A 19,201-nucleotide genomic window follows, 5' to 3' on the forward strand; every position below is an offset into this window, starting at 1 on the left:
CCTAGGGAGAAGGGCAGACCCTTCTCTAAGCAGATTTGCTTCTGTGACACTTGAATAAATCTGGCAATCAGTGTTTGGGTTTTTATAAGCAACATAATACCTAGCATTCCTCTCTCTTGGCTCTGAACCCAGGAGAGCTTGGAAAATGCTCATTCCTGGGCCCTGCCCCAAACCAAGTGGATCAGAATCTGGTGGGCCTCGGCAGGAGGTAAAAACATTCAGAAGATGTCCCAGAGAAGGCTCCGTGTTTCTTCTTCCTATCATTCTTCTGAGTGCTTTTGTTGGTGAAGTTTCTAATGAAACAATTTGGGGAAAGAATAAAGGACACTTCCATGTACTTTAGTCAGAAGGATAGATTGAAATGGCAAAGTTGATAATGATATTGCTATGGATTCATATTCTGTATATATTCTCCACAGCCTGCTTTTGACCCTGGCAATGTGGGACACTGGATTGAGGTAAGGATATTGCACAAATTAAGATAGAAAGAAAATTGAGAGTCAGACATAATCAGATGGAAAAGAAATACAAATAGGTCTCCATTTTGCACATATGTTGTTTTTGCTCCCATGTGACTATATATGTTGCCTTAGCTCTTGAGGCGAGGAGAGGAGAGGAGAGGTCTTCCTCAGGTGATTGGAAAGACTACTGTAGTTACATTAACCTACAGGACTCATGCACTAGGTAAAAGCTATGTGTGCATCACAATTAGGAATCTTCTACTGACTAGAGCAATCCAAAAATGGAGTGGGCATTTTTATAAGTGTTTTCTATCACAAGAGTTTTCAAGTGATTCTAAATGGTCACCTAATATTAGGACTAATGAAAACTATGTTTGATTCAGTGAGGGGGTTGGGGAATTGGATTAGGTAACCTCTGAGACCTGAAATGTATATATTTTTTAGTCCAACTACCATTTAAGTTGAAAATACCATTAAACCACTTGAAGTGCATGCCTCTGAGCATCAGTTTGGCAACTTACCATACTCAGTTCATTTGTGCACCACATGTTTTAAAATCATGCAGCTTTTCCTGGGAAAATGTTCTTCTACCTGGTAGTATTTTGAAAAGTTATTACTTATCTGAATTGATAGACATTATGAGCATCAGGCCAAATGGAACCTAGGCCAGATATCATTGTTTACCATTTATTCATCCACCCAGTATTTATTAAGTGCCTACTAAGTGCTAGCCCTCTGTTTGGGGCACTAGAAATAATATAGTGCACAGGTCAAGTGCATTATATAGTGAGGGATAAACAAAGCTGTTGGGAGAATTACAGGTGTAATGGAAGCACGTGGTGAGGGGTTGCTAATATTGGTGAGCCATTTTCCTCTTTCATGTAGTTGTTAGCTAGCTTGACTCGGTTAGATATTTATCATTCCTCTAAAATTTCTGCAGTAGCTCTTTTTCCATTATGTCCTCAAATAGCCCGTCTTGAAAAAAAATCAGTAAGTCCTCATTTGGTTAGATTTTATTATGCCTCTAAAACTTCTGCAATAGCTCTTTTTCCATTATGTCCTCAAATCTCCTATCGAAAAACAACAACAACAACAAAAAAAAACAGTGAGTCCTCATTTGACCCTTCCGTCATTCTGATTGCCATACAGTTTCTTTCTTGTTTTTGTTTTGTTTTTTAATCTAACCTGTTTGGATATGTAGCCTGGACTTCTTACCATTGTATTTTTATTATCCTCTAGTGTCCACAATTATTTTACTCCGGTTTCTATTTCTTACCACTCTACAGAAATTGTCATAAATGACTTACTGACCAAATCTAATGGTCTCTTCTTTGTCCTCAAACTTTTTAATGTTCATTTCTCTGGTTATCATTTTATTATTCTAGAAATCTTCTCCATTGTCTTTTTTAAACACTGTTTTCTCTTGCTTCTCCTACCTCTCTGTTAACTTGTTTATCTTCTTTTCTGATTTTGCTCCCTAGTATATCACAACTGTAGGTATATCCTAAGCAGTTATAACCTCTGGGTCTAAGACTTCCAAATTCACTTGAGTGGACCACATGCTCAAAAACAGCTAAGACCTTGTTATGTGGAAAAGGGGGGAGTATATGCAAAGGATGTGGAGCATGGTGAAGATTTAGCCAGGGCTTTCTTCAAAACAGAAAAGGAAGGTCAGTGTAACTACAGCACTGGGGACTTGACTGAAGCAGGTAATCCTATTTTTTTTGTGGTACCAAAAATTGATAGATCAGATTGATCCAGTCCTGAAAGTTCTCAGTGGAAAGGCAAAAGAACAAGAGATGTGAGGCTTATGTAAGAATAGAGGTCCGATGCATGGATTTGTGCACCGGTGGGGTCCCTCAGCCTGGCCTGCAGGGATCAGGTCGAAACCAGCAGCCCGATATCCCCTGAGGGGTTCCAGATTGCGAGAGGGTGCAGGCCAGTCTGAAGGACCCCACCAGTACACCATCAGGGCTGGGGAGAGACTGCAGGAGGGCTCCAGGGCATGTATGGGGCAGGGGATAAGAGATATATACATATATATATATATACACACAAACACACACACTCTAAAGGCAGGGTCCATGACATTTGTGCACTGGGGGTGGGGGCTCAGTCAACCCAGCCTGCGCCCTCTCTCTGTGGGCCTAAGCCAGCAGGCAGACAACCCCCAAGGGGTCCTCATGCTGCTGCGGAGGCAGGAGAGACTCCCACGACCACCAATGCGCTCACCAGCCATGAGCCCGGCTTCTGACTGAGCAGCACTTCCCCTGTGGGAGTGCACTGGGAGTGCAATGTAGTTACACTGACCTTCCTTTTCTGTTTTGAAGAAAGCCCTGGCTAAATCTTCAACCTGGCTAAATACCAACAGGAGGCAGCTCCTGCATGGAGCATCTCTGCCCCCTGGTGGTCATTGTGTGTCTTGGTTACTGGTTGTTCTGCCATTTGGTAGATTTATATATTAGGGTTTTATTATATAGGATAGCGTCCATCTGCTGCCCTCAGCCACGTGCCCCTTCTGGGATCGGGGTCATGGTCACACGGCTGACCCTCACTCCCCCCCAGTTGTGGTATGGTGACTGGAGGACTTGGTTAGATGCAACACCAGTGTTATGGAGTAGGGGAGTGAAAGAGAGACATGGATAGGAGGTGGATGCTGGAGAGGAGGTTATCATCATTTGGTTTGACCAATGGAAAATTCTGTATGACATGGTTCAGGATGACCAGTCAATGGGTTGCTGAAGTGCAATGAAAGGGAAAGCTGTTGGAATACAGAAGATCAAGCAAACCCTGAGGCTGGGAAATGTGTGTGGGTCTTCTTCGGGGAAGTTGAAGTCACTTAGAATCAGACAGATATGGTAGAACTATTAAGTCTTGGGATAGCTCGCCTAAAATGTAACTGTCTACTACAATTTACAATTCATCTTCATCGTGATTTGTTAGACTAACTCATCATCTTACTCCAGTACATTCTGCTACTTTGAGCTTTTCAAACATTTTCATCGTGTCAGTTCTTCAATCTTGAACCTTCATGATTCTACATGCCATCAGATGAAACTCTAAATCAAGACTGGCATTTAATGCCCTCTATCAGTCTACCTCTAACAACCCTTTTACTGATACTCTGTGTGACTCCCTGTCAGGCTAATTTCCTTTCCCTTCATCAGATAAGACTTTCTTTGCTTTGACTCATGTTGATCCCCATCCTGGGATACCCTTCCTCTTTGAGAGGCTAATTCAGATCCTTCCCTTAAAGCTCAGCTTGAGATGCCCCTCTCAATAAACAGCTCCCCGCTTACCTCAACCACCTAATCTCCTCTTCTCATCCTCTTCTTTGGAATTATTTTTGACACTCATACACACATTTGCTTGTATACAGAGTGATTAAAAAAGAAATGGGTACTTCCGAAAATATATTACTCCCAAAACTTTTATATATGAACATGAAGTTTGCACATTCAAGAAACTCATGTTTGTACTTCCCAGCCTTGAGGAAATGTAGGAGTGCCTTGTAGCTGCTGTTTCTGCTATCGATGGTGATATTCTACAAAGAGTCTAGCATGGACAATAGAATTAGTGTGCCATGGCATATCAGGAGCACATACAGGCATGCTTCCCTTTCTTGTGCTCTTCTCTATTGCACTTCGTAATTAGTACGATTTCATCAACATTGAGGCAAGACCCTTTACCAGCAAAAAGATTATGACTTGATGAAGGCTCAGGTGATGGTTAGCATTTTTTAGCAATAATGTATTTTTTAGACATAATACTATTGCATACTTAATAGACTACAGTATAGTATAAATATAAATTTTTAAAAAAATATGTTTTTCTTTATTTCAGAGAGGAAGGGAGAGGCAGAGAGGGATAGAAACATCAATGATGAGAATCATTGATTGGCTGCTTCCTGCACATCCCCTACTGGGGATTGAGGCCGCAACCTGTGCAAGTGCTGTGACAGGCAATTGAACTGTCACCTTCTGGTTTATAGGTGTATGCTCAACCACGGAGCCATGCTGGCTGGTCTAAACATAACGTTTATGTGCACTGGGAAACCCCACAATTTGTGGGACTTTATTGCAATACTCACTTTGTTACTAGTGGTTTAGAATCAAATTCACAATATCTCCAAGGTATGTCTGTATTGAAAATGTTTAAGATCATGGAAATAATTGAGATACTTCCTTTATAAACTATATGCTTATCTATAACATAGCTACTAAGTAATAAACTTTGGAAGGTATTTACGGTTTTGTTTAATCACCCTCTATTGCTTTAGAATTGTTTTTGAGTTATTGCATACATGTTATATGAAACAAACCAAGAAACAGTGAACTCTTTCAAAACAGAAGATTTTAGTTTTGTTTTTCCCTTCATGTTCACTATAGAGCTGGTAACAGAGCTACCATTCAATAAACTAGTTTAAAGAATAAGTTGTTCAATCGACACAATGTTTATTTCATTGAAATATAATTTAAGATGGACCTCTCCTGTCTCTTATATGTTTATTTTGAAAATACATGGTAAGGATATAATATTTTAAAACAAGGAATTATAGACATTTTTTCTAATCCTTAGTATCTTCTAGTGCTTGTGCCCAGTCATATGAATATCTGGGGGAGAGCAGTCAGCAGAGTGGGGAAGTTCAGTGGAAAGGTCCTGAGCTGGAAACATGCCTGCATATTTGAGGAGGAATGAACAAGGAGGTCAGTGTGGCTGAAGTAGAGGGAGCAATGGGAAAAGGAGCAGAGGAGGTTGGAGAACTCACAGAGGGCCTGGCGGTGCAGGACCTTAACACACATTATAAGGACTCAGACTTTTATTCTGAGTTGCATGAAATAGGGACCCATGGAGTTCTAACATGAACTGCACTCAAACTAATGGTTTTGAGTGGAGTTCTAACATGTTATACCTTTCATTTTGAAGGGATCTGTCTGGTGGGAGACTATTATAGAAAGCTTGTCAGGAAATTGTGGTGCCTTTCAGGATAATAGCAGTAGAGATGACATGAAGGGGTCAGATCCTGGATACATTTTGAAAATAGATACTGGGAACACAACAGGCATGGAGAAAAGCTGGTTTGTAGGGAGGGGGAAAACGGGTTTAATTGTAAAGTTAATTCATTTATAATGTGCAGGTAAGCCAGAGTGCCAAGAAAGTTTGTCCACTTCTGCCAATTCCTCCCCAAATCCCTGAATTTGGCCAACTTTTTACTAGATTCTTACTGTTTGCTGGGGTCCAACCCCAGCAGGTCCATGGGTCCCCAAAGGTGTGGACGGAGTCGGCGAAGAAGGAATGACTCGGAGACAGCGTTCAGTTGATCAGCAGCCTAGCCAGGATCTCTAGCCAAGTTCTGGTCGGGATTTCCAGTGAAGTTCTGGTTAGGATCTCCATCCGGGTTCTGTGTCCATGTTCTCTTGCTAGGTTCTCCAGCCAGGTTCTAGACAGAGGTCTTCAGGAGTATCGGTGCTTTGGTGCTTTCCCTGGTGGGCAGACCCCTGGGGATGTGGGCCCAACAAGTCCCAAATTTTTTGCCAACAGTCTTAGTCCAAGTTTTTCATAAGTAGTACATGGTATTTCTGCAACACTAGAGGGTTTTACTGATTTATTCTCTTCCTTAGTCCTGTTAATCCCTAACTTCAGGGAAAAATCCCCACCTGGGGAAACAACCTTTCTCAGAGAGGTGACCTTGGTTAAAACACATAGCGCTAAGGGGAGCAAACATATTAAGAACAGTATGCCATATACGCCAGGTCCCTTGAAACATATGCTGTGCAGATGTTCCTTCCCTGCAGCGACTGTGTCAAGCAGCAAGGATGGACCAGCTCCCAGCAACTGTTGAGTTAAAATATCCTGGAGACTAAAGTTCAGTGACCGTGTATCCCAATTTTGTTGCATCTATAATTTGCCTCTACGGTGGCAGGTTCCTTACAGAGTAGTAATTTGAGGAAGTATAGCTGCTCTGCCTCTAGCTCATATTCTTATGCAAATATTAATAGCATGGAAACTAATAAAATATTATATTTTGATTTTAAAAATATTCAGGTGTCAGCGGCCCATAACTAATGCTCTAAACCAGTGGTTCTCAACCTTCCTAATGCCACAACCCTTAATACAGTTCCTCATGTTGTGGTGACCCCCAATTTTATTGTTACAAATTGAACATAATTAAAGCATAGTGATTAATCACAAAAACAATATGTAATTATATATGTGTTTTCCGATGGTCTTAGGCGACCCCTGTGAGAGGGTCGTTCGACCCCCATAGGGATCGTGACCCACAGGTTGAGAACCGCTGCAAACAAGTTACCTAAAGTTTACATAACATTTTGTTCAAATGTATACATTGTGAACACCTGTTAAAACTTTGTAAAATACTATAATTTCATGTTTATTGAATGAAAGTATTTGAGGTGGATGTTTAAGCCTCACAGTTCATTCAAAAATGGAAAAATGAAATTATTTTAGTAGCTGGTTAAAAAAACAAAAAACAGATTCTTGAGGACTAGAGAGAAATTTTCTAACTCTGAACAAAGTCGTCATCCTATTGAATTTCTTTTTCTGTTACATTAAAGAGAGTGGAGAAAGACTCAGAATTTGGAGTTTCAAAATCATTTTCAGCTGGAAATTCAGATTTATCCAGAAGTCTTTGGGGCCAAATGATAGATTTGGAAACATCTGAGCAAATAGAGGATCATGATGAAATCTATGCAGAAGGTAAGATAATTCAATTTTTTGCTGTGAAATTAACAACTCTTTTGGAGTACAACTTATTAAAGCATAACCTATAATGAATTTCAGAGTTCAGGAAGAAAGCTTTCTTTCTCTTGTCTTTACTTTTTGCTTATTTTACTGCCCAGAAGCTAATTTACATAGTCATTATCCACCCATTAGTCACTTAGTAGGTGTCTTGGTTATCAGATAGATTATCACAGTATCACAGTGCTTATGTTCAAGTAACCTTTATTTTACTTAATAATGGCCCCAAAGTGCAAGAGTAGTGATGCTGGCAATTCAGATATGCCAAAGAAGCCATAAGTGTTTCTTTTAAATGAAAAGGTAAGTGTAGAACAATGAGATACTTTGAGAGAGAGAGAGAGAGAGAGAGAGAGAGAGAGAGAAAGAGACCACATAACTTTTATCACAGTACATTGTTATAACTGTTCTGTTATTAGTTATTGTTAATCTCATATTGTGCCTAATTTATAAAGTAAACTTTATGATATGTATGTATAGGAAAAACATTACACATAGGAGTTGGTACTATCCACTGTTTCAGGCATCCACTGGGTGTCTTAGAACATTTCTCCCATGGGTAAGGGGGTGGGGGAATACTGTGAACCCCTCTTTATCAATGAATGGTGTTTAGTAGATCTGAATTATTCTGTATGTAAGTTATTATACATATAAATATCTGAATTATCAGACACAGGTTACTCAACAAATATCTGCTCCCTTTCCCTGACTTCTTCTGAAAGCCTATGTTTGCTTCTATTATACTTTTTGTTGTTGTTGTTAATCCTCACATGAGGATATGTTTTTCCATTGATTTTTAGAGAGAGTGGAAGGGAGGGAGGGAGAGAGAGAGAGAAACATTGATATGAAAGAGACACATGGATTGGTTGCCTCCCACACACACCTGACCATGGCCGGGGGTGGAACCTGCAACCTAAGTATGTGCCTTTGACCAGGAATTGAATCTACGACCCTTCAGTGCATGGGCCGACATACTGATCACTTAGCAATACCAGCCAGGATGCTGGTATACTTTTTACACTTAGTTTCTACTACCTTGATTCATTTTTTCCTGTCTTATATATCATACATTCCTATCTATATTAAGTACCTTTTAGCATCATTCAATATATAGAAACACTCCATTCCCTCAGAGCTGTGTGATAATGCTAATAATGATGAAGGTAATGCTGAAGTAGACATTTTTCTTTGAAATCCCCTTGCCCTACCCATAAAAACTGTTTGATAATGATAATAACGATTAAGGTAATGCTAAAGTAGACATTTTCTCACCTATATATTTAAGAAGATTTTCTGGCTACCACTAAGAAAGGAATCCAAATGAAGTTGATTCCCAGGATATCCCACTCAGTCTTTATAGCCTTTCTCCTGTGTCAATGACCGCTCCTTCCTAGTTTCCTGGTTCTGCCTTCTCTCTCAGCCTCTAAATACTGGAGTTTCTCAGGGTGAGTCCTTCCTCCTTTGGCAACCTCATCCACGTCTACAGCTTTAAGTACCATTGTATGCTAACAACAGCCATATTTATTTCTTCAGCTTGGACCTCTTCCCTGAAATACAGATTCGTGTAGCCAATACCTATTTGACAGCCCTATTTGGATTTCTCATAAGCAACTCAAAACTGAACTTATCTTTCCCCCAGACCTGCTGCTCCCTGGGCCTTCCCTGGCTCAGTAAGTGGTATCTCCATCCTTGCAATTGCTTAGGCCAAAAACCCATAGATTTCTTTCTCTCACATCTCACATCCAGTCCATCAGCAAGTCAAGTCAACTTCACCTCAAAACATTATTTTTTATAATGGCCATTTTTAATACTTCCACTCCTAGGCCACCATCACCCCTCTCCTAGATTGTTGCATTTGTCTCCCAGATGCTGTGCCCTGCTTCTGTGTGTGTCCCCTTATAGGCTATTTTAACATCGTAGTCGAGTGATCAGCTCACAACCCTCCTGTGGCTTCCCATTGCATTCAGAGTAAAAGCCAAAATACCTAAAATGGTGTCAAGATTCTAAAGAAGGGGTTTTCAACCTCAGCACTGTGATAATTTTTGTTGTGGGTGCTGCTGTGTACATTGTAGGATGTTTAGCAGCATCCTTAGTCCCTACCCGCTAAATGCCAATGTCACCTCCCCCAGTAGCGACAACCAAAATTGACTTCAGACGTTGCCAGATGTCCACTGGAGCACGATTTCACCCTAATCTAGAACCACTGCTCTAAACTTGATCCCCACATTACAGTTTCCTCCAACCTCCTTCACTCACTCCTCTCCAGCCACTGCCTACTTACTATGTATTTCTCCAACACACTCCAGGGGTGGGCAAACTTTTTGACTCGAGGGCCACAATGGGTTCTTAAACTGGACCGGAGGGCCGGAACAAAAGCATGGATGGAGTGTTTGTGTGAACTAATATAAATTCAAAGTAAACATCATTACATAAAAGGGTACGGTCTTTTTTTTCAATAGTTTTATTCATTTCAAACGGGTCGGATCTGGCCCGTGGGCCGTAGTTTGCCCACGGCTGCACTAGATGCTCTCCTGTCCTAGGGCCTTTGCATTTGCTTTCCTCTATGTGGAATAATATTTCCTTTCATAGCCATGTGGCTCACTTCCTCACTTGCTTTCCTTCTTTGTTCAAATATCTTCTCAGTGAGGCCTCCTTTCACCACCCAATTTAAAAATATCAACATCTATCTTCCATTTCTTATACACCTTTTCTCTTTCCCCGACTCTGTTTTTCTGACTTACTTGTTTATAGTCTCTCTTCCCCAGTTAGAATGTAAGCTTCGTGGTCTGGTAGGTTTTATTTTTCCTGTTTTGTTCTAGAATAGCACGTGACACATGATCAGTGCTCAATATTTACTGAATGAATGAAAACTGAATGAAGAAAGGTCTCTGAAGTAGCTGAAATATTAAAAGATGTTTTTGTTTCTTTGATAGCTCAGGAGCTGGTCAATGACTGGTTAGACACCAAACTCAGGCAAGAACTAGCAAGTGATGAGGAAGCTGAAGACACTGTATCCAGTGTCCCTCCTGTGTTAGAAGCCAGTGGTCATTTGAAATATGACAGGTTTGATGGTAAGAACTGATCTAATCGGTCAAAGCTCTAACATCCAATTAATGTTTCTAAGAAGTCTTTTCATTTGTTTTGAATAATAAATGTTATTTGACTTTCCTGTGTGTTGTTTAGTTTTATAACTGGCTTTAATTTTTCTTGATTCAATTTAAATTACTTATCTATATTCTCAGTAATTCATGATGTCTTTTTAAATTAAAATATTCTATTACTTATAATTCTTACTAGAAGCTCAATGCACGAAATTCATGCAAGAGTAGGCCTTCCTTCCCCCAGCTGCCGGCATCGGCTTCCCTGCAGCACCCAGGACCCAGGCCTCCCTCTGCGGGGCAATCATGGAGCCCCCGATTGATTGCCCTGCCGGCCAGTGGCCTGGGCCTCCCTCTGCGGGGCGATCGTGGGGCGATGGTCGGGCCCCCAACCAATCGCCTTGCACCCGCCTTGGCTGGCCTGGCACCAGTGGGTATCATAGCGTGGTCCCAGATGGTTATCTGGATGGTTGTTCCGCTGTTCGGCCGTTCAGTTGATTTGCATATTACGTTTTTATTACATAGGATAATTATAATAGTAAATAATGCTGTTTAAGAGTGCCTCTTCCTATATATTGTTGGATGGCTATTTACTTTAGAGACTACATTTAGACACCCATATATCATTTTATATTTACAAAATGCTTCTTATATCTTTATAGGGAAAATAATTACTTGTACACAGAGCTAGTGAAATAGCTAACTTGTGATGATTCTTCAGATGTAACCAAAGAGCCTGAGATTTTTCCCCTGAGCATAGTGGTAGGCATAGTGACAGTAGTGGCAGCTCCTCATGCATTACTCATGCCTTGGTGAACTCACCTGGCAGCATTCCCCTTGTTAGGACGCTACAAATCCCCAACTCAGGAATCACAAAGTCATGAGTTCTTACAGTTAGAGGAATCCTTCAAGGTTACCTAGTCTGAACTGTTCTCTTCACCCCGCGGACAGAGAGCCTTCTCCAGTGCACCTATGCAGGGTGCTGTCATCTCTGCAGAACACCTCCCAGGATGGAGAGGCTGCACTTGGGAGGAGCCCATTCAGCTATTGTGAGGCTCCGATCTTCACAGCACTCTCTCTTAGTTAGAAGAATTAGAATTTTGTCCTCAGTAACTTTTACCCATTAGTGCCACAGAGAATAATATTGTGTTCCCTCTTCGATCGATGTTTTTCACGTCAGTGTTTCTCTCTCTGTCTATCTCTCTCTCTAAAACCAGTAGACATTTATCCTCAGGTGAGGATTTTTTTTTAAAAAAAAGATAGAGACTGGCAGAATGAATTAAAAATATGACATAACTATATCCTGTCTATAAGAGACACAATTTAGTTTCAAATATATAAATAGGTCAAAAGTAAAAGGGTGGAAAAAAAAATATTATGCAAACAGTAACCAAAAGAAAACAAGAGCAGCTTACTAATATCAGGAAAAAATAAACCAAGATAAAAGAAATGCTACAGAGACAAAGAAGAGCATTTTATGATGATCAAAGGGTCAATCCATCAAAAAAATGTAAGTATTAACATATATATATACTTAACAAAAGTTCCCCAACATGAACGGGAATAGGGTGGGGAGGCAATGGGGGGTTAAGACACATATGTAATATCTTAATCAATAAAAAGTGACCCAAAATATGTGAAGCAAAAACTGACAGAATTGAAGAGAGAAATAGATCATTCAGTAATGACAACTGGAGGCTTTAAGACCCCATTTTTAATAATGTGTGGAACGACATGGTGTACTAAACATAACATCAACAGGAAAGATGTTCAATATTGTGAGTCATTAGGAAATGAAAGTTAAAACTACCATGAGTAACCACTTACACACCTTTTAAAAATGGTTTAAATTAAATATTGGTCAGGATGTAGAGGGACTAGAATACTTCCATACTGCTCATGAGAAGGTAAAATCATATAGCCACTTTGGGAAAAAAACAGCTTGGCAGTTTCTTGAAAAGTTTCTCTTCCTAAGAGAAGAGAAAGCATATATTCATACAAAGACTTATATACAAATGTTCATAACAACTTTGTTTGTAATAGCCCAAATCTGAAAATAACCCAAATGTTTATCCACAGGTGAATGAGTGAATGAATTGTGATATATCCATACAATGGAATACTACTCAGCAGTAAAAAAAGATAAACTATTGATACAACATGGATGAGTCTCAAAATAATTATGCTGAGTAAAAGAAGCCTGACCAAAAAGAAAAAAAAGAGTACATAGCATATGATGTAATTGTTACAAAATTCTAGAAAATATAACCTAATCTATAATAATAAAAGCATAATATGCTAATTAAACCAGACGTCCTTCCGGACGACCTTTTGGACAAAGCCAGGGCTGCAAAGGAAGCCCAGGTCCTGGGTGCCTGCCAGCGGCTGGAGGGAAGCCCAGGTCCTGGGTGCCTGGCAGCGACTGGAGGGAAGCCCAGATCCTGGGTGCCTGCCAGCAGCCAGAGGGAAGCCTGGGTCCCGGGTGCCAGAGAGAAGCTGGTGCTGACAGCCGGGGGAAGGAAGGCCTACTCTTGCACGAATTTCATGCATCGGGCCTCTAGTCTATAATGACAGAAAGTAGGTCTGTGGTTGCTTGGGATAAAGCAGAGAACATGGGGAAGAGTGGGAAAGAGACATTACAAATAAGCATGAGGACCTTCTGGAGGCTGACAGACATGCTCATTATCTTGACTGTAGTGATGGTTTACTGGTATATGTATGTCAAAAAATATTGTAAACTTTAAATATTTATGGTGTAGCCCTAGCCGGTTTGGCTCAGTGGATAGAGCATCGGCCTTCAGACTGAATGGTTCTGGGTTAGAGTCCAGTCAAGGGCACATGCCCAGGTTGCTGGCTCGATCCCCAGTAGCGGAGGATGCAGGAGGCAGCCAATCAATGATTCTCATCATTGATGTTTCCATTTCTCACCCCCTCTCACTTCCTCTCTGAAATAAATAAAAATATATTTTAAAAATAAAAAATTAAAAAGTTTCCCTTGAAATGGAAGTCTGGCTTAAAAATAAATAAATAAATATTTACAATTTTTTGTAAATTGTTAAGCCATTTTTTTTAAAAAGTAGTAGAGGCCTCAAGGATGTTTAGATTAAAGTAATATATTTTAAGTCTGACAGTGAGGGAGTCTTTAGTGACTTGGGTGAGGGCAATTCATGAGTAGAGGGGTTTTTTTCCCTCTTAGATATAGTTAATTACTGAGGCCTATACTCATGCAACTGGCATTATCAGTTACTATTTATTAAACACTCACAATATTGTATTTTTATTGTACCAGGATTATTTATATAAATACAGAAATTATATTAAATTTTTTAAATTTTTCTTTTTTGTCATTGTTCTGTTCCTTCCAGATTTATGTGGCTACTTGGAGGAAGAAGAGGAAAGTAGCACTGTTCAGAAATTTATAGACCATCTGCTCCATAAAAAGGTGGTGGATTCTGGGATGTTGGAAGATACCGAAATGAGTGGAAACCACGACAAGAAGCAGCAGAAGGATCCTCGTCTTACCATGGAGATAAGACATAAGCAGGTGGGAGGGAAAAACAAAATTAAAATGGATACCAGGAAGCAATCTTTGTATAATACATTTAATAAGCTTAAATAAAGACTGAAGCCTTATTATGAAAAAGGGTGCCATCTGTCGTTTGGTTAGAAAGAATAAAAGTAAAATATAAGAACTTCAGAAGAAAAATAATGCTCATAAACTGAGGATAGAAAACTATTTAAGAAAACCCCAAAAAAGGAATAATTGAATTTGACCAACAGTGTTGGGCTAAACTTTATTAATTTGGATGTGGTTCTTCCTATTACAAATAGGTAGGTGGGATTTTGCTTGAATTTGGTTTTTGAATTGAGACATCAATATATTAATATCATGAATATTCTGTTGAATGTTAGAATGGTAATTCTTTTCTAGACAACTGAAAAATTCACTCATTTTGTGATAACTTGAAAGGGAGGACAGATCTGAATTAAATCTAGTTCAGCTGTTTTGAATTAGAAAGGCATATGGAAACTTTCTTTTCTCCAAAGGGAATAGTAGGTTACAGGAAAAAGATGCATCTGACACTTTGTAGAGGAGCTTCAGGAAATCAGAATGGCCCAGCCTTTGCCACAAGTCCAGAACTAAGACTGAACTGAATTAATATTTATTCACGTGTGCCACCTTTTATAACACTGAATCTCTGATTGCTTTAAACCGTAAAGTGTGCCTAATCGGCACTGGGGATTTTAGGAAAACTGGGTAGAAGTATATCCTGGTTTAGATTTATGATAGAGAGGAGGAAAGAAGTTTCAATAAGAGATAGCCATTATCTAGAAGTCATAACTGGATGGTAAGATACAGGTAAAGTTAAATGAAGCAGGAGGGAAAGGACCACTCGTTTATTCATAGCTAGTCAAGCCTCTAAAGAATTAATAGGTTTTAAAAATTATTGTGCTTATTCAGAAATACCTGTGAAGTTCATGGTTTTGGTTTTCAAGTATGATCCAGAATCATCAATATACAATATTTAAATCATCATGGAAATGAATAAAAGATTGTGGTGTTCCTTAAGGCAATATAGATGCTCCTTGACTTATAATGGGGTTACAGCTCAATAAATATATCATAAGTTGAGAATATTTTGAGTCAAAAATGCATTTAATACATCTAACCACCTACCTACCTTAAACATGCTCAGGACACTTGCATTAGCCTACAGGTGGGCAAAATCATCTCACTGCAGCTGTCAGCATCACGAGAAAGTGTCACACCACATATTGCTAGCCTAGAAAAAGATCAGAATTCAGAATTTGAAGTATGGTTTACTGAACATGTATTGCTTTTGCACCATTCTAAAGTCGAAAAACTGTAGGTAGGACCATTATAAATCAGAGACCATCTGTAAATCATTGTTCTATCCTTTACAATGTAGCCTCCCCGAAATATTAATCTTTTCAAAATTATAAGTAGTATGCAGGCATGGCCTAAATAAATAGAGTAATTTGTAAAATTTTATCGATGAGAAATCATTACTAAATAAGAGTTCAGAACTTGGCAGCTGACCCATTAGATTTTCAATTTTTTCATGGTACAGATTATTCCCTAATTGTTGAGAGTCATCTTAACTAACTTCACTTAAAATTTCGTATTGGCCCTTACCCAGTAAACAAATGAATTCTCTCCATTATTCTGATAAATGGTGGGGTTCTGGAGCAGAATGGGTCTATTCTGAACTTAAAATGTGTTCCACAAATAAAATTAAAATAAATTTAAAAAAAAGTTTAGGTAAGAAAGTAAAAGTGGTTAAAATAGATTGCCTTAACTTATAGAATAGATTGATTGTAATAAAATAGAACCCAGTGTCCTGAAAAAAAAAAAAATGTGTTCCACAGTTTTGTAAATCCCTTTCTACTTGAAAGGCTGCATTTTCCCCTTGTATTCTCTCCTTAAGGTAAAAGAAAATCGCTTAAGACGGGAGAAAGAACTGGAGCGCCAGAGAATTGAAAAGACCCTGAAAAAATCTGCCTTTTTAGAGGCTCAGAATCTGGTGCAAGAAGAGAAGAGAAGGAAGGCTCTGGAGGCCAAGAAGGAAGAGGAGGCAATTCAGAGGGAGATGGTAAAGCTGCGGAGGGAGATAATTGAGAGGAGGCACACAGTGCAGGAAGCATGGAAAATGTAAGCCAGCTGTGATGAGCAGTGTATTAAGCAGTCATTTTGGAAGTACTCCAAAGTCTTTTAAAATGCACAAACATTAAAATTGCAAAACACAACAGAGAAATCACCCACTATTCCAACATCTTAACAAATTAACTCTTTCATTTTCCCATGTATTTCTTCCTGGTCTTGGTCCTTTAACATATTTAATTGCAGCTATAAAGTACATCTAATTTGTTATTCTTTTTTATGTTTCACTTATTATGCATTCATTGGTTGATTTTGTATGTGTCCTGACTGGGGATCAAACTGGCAACCTTGGCGTATCAGGACGACACTCAACCAAATGAGCTACCCAGCCAGGGCCTTAAATTGTTATTCTGGTTGCAATTATCACATTAATTGGAGTCCTAAGATCTGTATCTTACTCCATTGAGTTCCTATACCAGTGATGGCGAACCTTTTGAACTCGGCATGTCAGCATTTTGAAAAACCCTAACTTAACTCTGGCGCCGTGTCACATATAGAAATTTTTTGATATTTGCAACCATAGTAAAACAAAGATTTATATTTTTTATATTTATTTTATATATTTAAATGCCATTTAACAAAGAAAATTAAACCCCAAAAAAATGAGTTCGCGTGTCACCTCTGACACACGTGTCATAGGTTTGCCATCACTGTCCTATACCATAATTTATGCAATGATCTCCCCTCCTTATACTGGTAAGCATTACAGCTATTTCAGATTTTTTTCACCAGTAGTGCACTTGGCATCCTTAAGCATAGAACTTTTTTATTCTTTTGAATTATAGTCTTAGGAGTATAATTACTGAGTCAAATGTTATAGGCCTTTTTATGACTCTTGAAATATTGCCAAACTGTTTTCCAAATGGGTTGGACTTATTTATACTATTACTAGCAGTAGGCCAGTTTTCCACACTTTTCTCAGCATTGAAGAGTATCATCATTTTCAACATGTTTTGCACTTTTAATAGGTATTATATTGGTAAGTTTGCATCTCTTAGGTTACCTAAACATTCTTAATTGTGCCTCACCCTGTTGCGAATTGCATAAGTCTGACCTTCTGATGATCTTCTGGAGGTCACCACTGCCCCACTGCCACTGATAGAGAAAAAGAATATATGTATACATATATATGCCTTAGCAACCGGCTGACCAGCCAACTGGCTGACTGGTCAGTAGCTATGGCACGCACTGACCACCAGGGGGTAGACGCTCAATGCAGGAGTGGAAACCACAGGCATGGAAACATGGAACAGACTGATGAATCTCAGAGGGAAAGGGAGAGGAGGGAGGGCGGGAAGAGATTAACCGAAGATCTTATATGCATATCTGAGGCTCAGTGCATGGATTCATGCACCGGTGGGGTTCCTCGGCCTGGCCTGTGGGGATCAGGCAGAAACCGGCTCTCTGACATCCCCCAAGGGGTCCCGCATTACGAGAGGGCGCAGGCCAGGCTGAGGGACCCCACCGGTGCATGAATCCGTGCACCGGGCCTCTAGTCTTTATATATATAAGGCTAATATGCTAAGTGTCCCTCTGACCATCCAAACAGTCACTATGATGCTCACTGACCACCACGGGGCAGACGCTTAATGCAGGAGCTGCCGTGACATGCACTGGCCATTTACAAAGAAACAGCACCATGGACCTGGTGCCAACAAAGCAATACTCAGCTTCCTCCAAGTGGGACACAGGCCACGCCACCACCCCGGAGCGACACCCCACCAAATCACAGCCAATGCTGCCAAGACCCCATGGCACAAAATACGGCCCACAGCCCAGCCCAGAAATTGTCACTGTGGACACTGGGTAATGACGTCACGTAGCAACACCCAGCTTCCTCTCCCTAGCAATTATTTTCCTTTCAATGTGCAGTTTCTTCAGCTCAGGAAGACGACTTGCTTTATAGCCAGGTGCAAACATTTCACACTTTAACCAAATGTCTGTGAAGCGTTTTCCCATGCCTCATCTCATTTGATCCTCACAGAAGTCCTGGAGTAGGCAGATAGGAGACTCGGTAGAATCCTATTTTCTTTTCATTAGCCGGAAAACAGAGATTTAGAAAGTTTAGAAACTTCACCCAACTGAAAAGAAGTAAGAAATGGTGGACCTTGAAAATGATTTCAGGTTTTCTCACTGGGCAGAATATAGTCAAACACTGCTGTAGTTAAATATTTTACCCTTTGTCTCCCTGCGTGATTTACAAGAATAATCTGCTTTGTGTTGATATTTACTGTTGTGTTGCTAACAATTACCTGAAAGAGAAGTTGGAGTTGGGGTGCTTCACTGGGCTGGAAAAAGTTTAGCTAAATCAGAAAGCAGGTCTAATTAAGCAAGTTTATTCTATATCTATAAAAGGCTAAGTTGACTTGTGCATACACACTACATATAAGGCTCTTGCTGGCACCAATTGCATGTGTGTCAATTTGGTTGACACTTCTATTATAGAAAAAGGGCAAATAGCGATATTAAATCTTTTTTCTAATTGATTTCCTTTCAATGTGCAGGAATCCATGCACCAGGCCACTAGTATCTAACATAAGAAGAAAAACAAAATAGTTCTCACAGGATGTAGGACTGTTATGAATCTTCATGAAAAAATGAGCTTCAGAAATGAAATAACTGATGTATTTGTTGGGAGAAATAGCACTAATGTATGAGCTGCAAAAGCCTTGGAACAGCGTGCCTGCAGTGGCTGAATACTCAAACTGAGAGGCCAGCAAGACTATTAGATAATCCCTCCCACCCCGTCAGCCCACACAGCTTTCCCCCTGTGTTCTTGATTACTCTCATTCTACACCATTTGAAACAGCTCGGCGGTGGACTTGCACTTCGCTTTCAAGTGCCAGGCTCAGGCCTCCTCCGGATGCCATTCCTTTTAGAAAGCAGTCACCAGGGTTCCTGTGAGTTCTTGCTGAGGTCAGCCTTGCTTTTCAGATTGCTCTTAAGCCCTGACAAACCTGGGCAGACCGAAAATAAATTGTGAAGCAAGCAACATCTGATGGTAGCAGGAAGCTCTTCTCCAGTGGGCACTCAGCAGATGTTCACTGACCTGTCATTTCTTTTAAAAGTTAAAAATCATACCCGGTTACAGTGAGAGAGGAATTGTGCTATACTTCTAGGTGGATAAACTGATTTAAGCATTCCAGAAAGCAATTTGGCAATAAACAAGAGCTATAAAAATGTTGCTATCAGGACCTGGGAAT

General features: G+C 39.9%; 1 protein-coding gene across 2 annotated transcripts in view; it reads left to right on the forward strand.

Annotated features, from left to right (window-relative positions):
* Positions 1-19,201, forward strand: part of CCDC191 (coiled-coil domain containing 191) — a 74,170-nt gene that overhangs the window by 2,645 nt on the left and 52,324 nt on the right. Inside the window, exons 2-6 of one of the 2 annotated variants that reach the window (XM_006773595.2) lie at positions 420-458; positions 7,037-7,178; positions 10,151-10,288; positions 13,681-13,859; positions 15,766-15,989. In XM_006773595.2, the coding sequence (XP_006773658.1) occupies positions 420-458; positions 7,037-7,178; positions 10,151-10,288; positions 13,681-13,859; positions 15,766-15,989 (722 nt within the window). Of the gene's footprint in view, positions 1-419; positions 459-7,036; positions 7,179-10,150; positions 10,289-13,680; positions 13,860-15,765; positions 15,990-19,201 lie in introns of those variants that run through there. The other variant, XM_015570392.1, reaches the window with a different exon arrangement.

This window comes from Myotis davidii, unplaced genomic scaffold (genome assembly GCF_000327345.1).
Source record: "Myotis davidii unplaced genomic scaffold, ASM32734v1 scaffold201, whole genome shotgun sequence".
NCBI lineage: Eukaryota > Metazoa > Chordata > Mammalia > Chiroptera > Vespertilionidae > Myotis > Myotis davidii.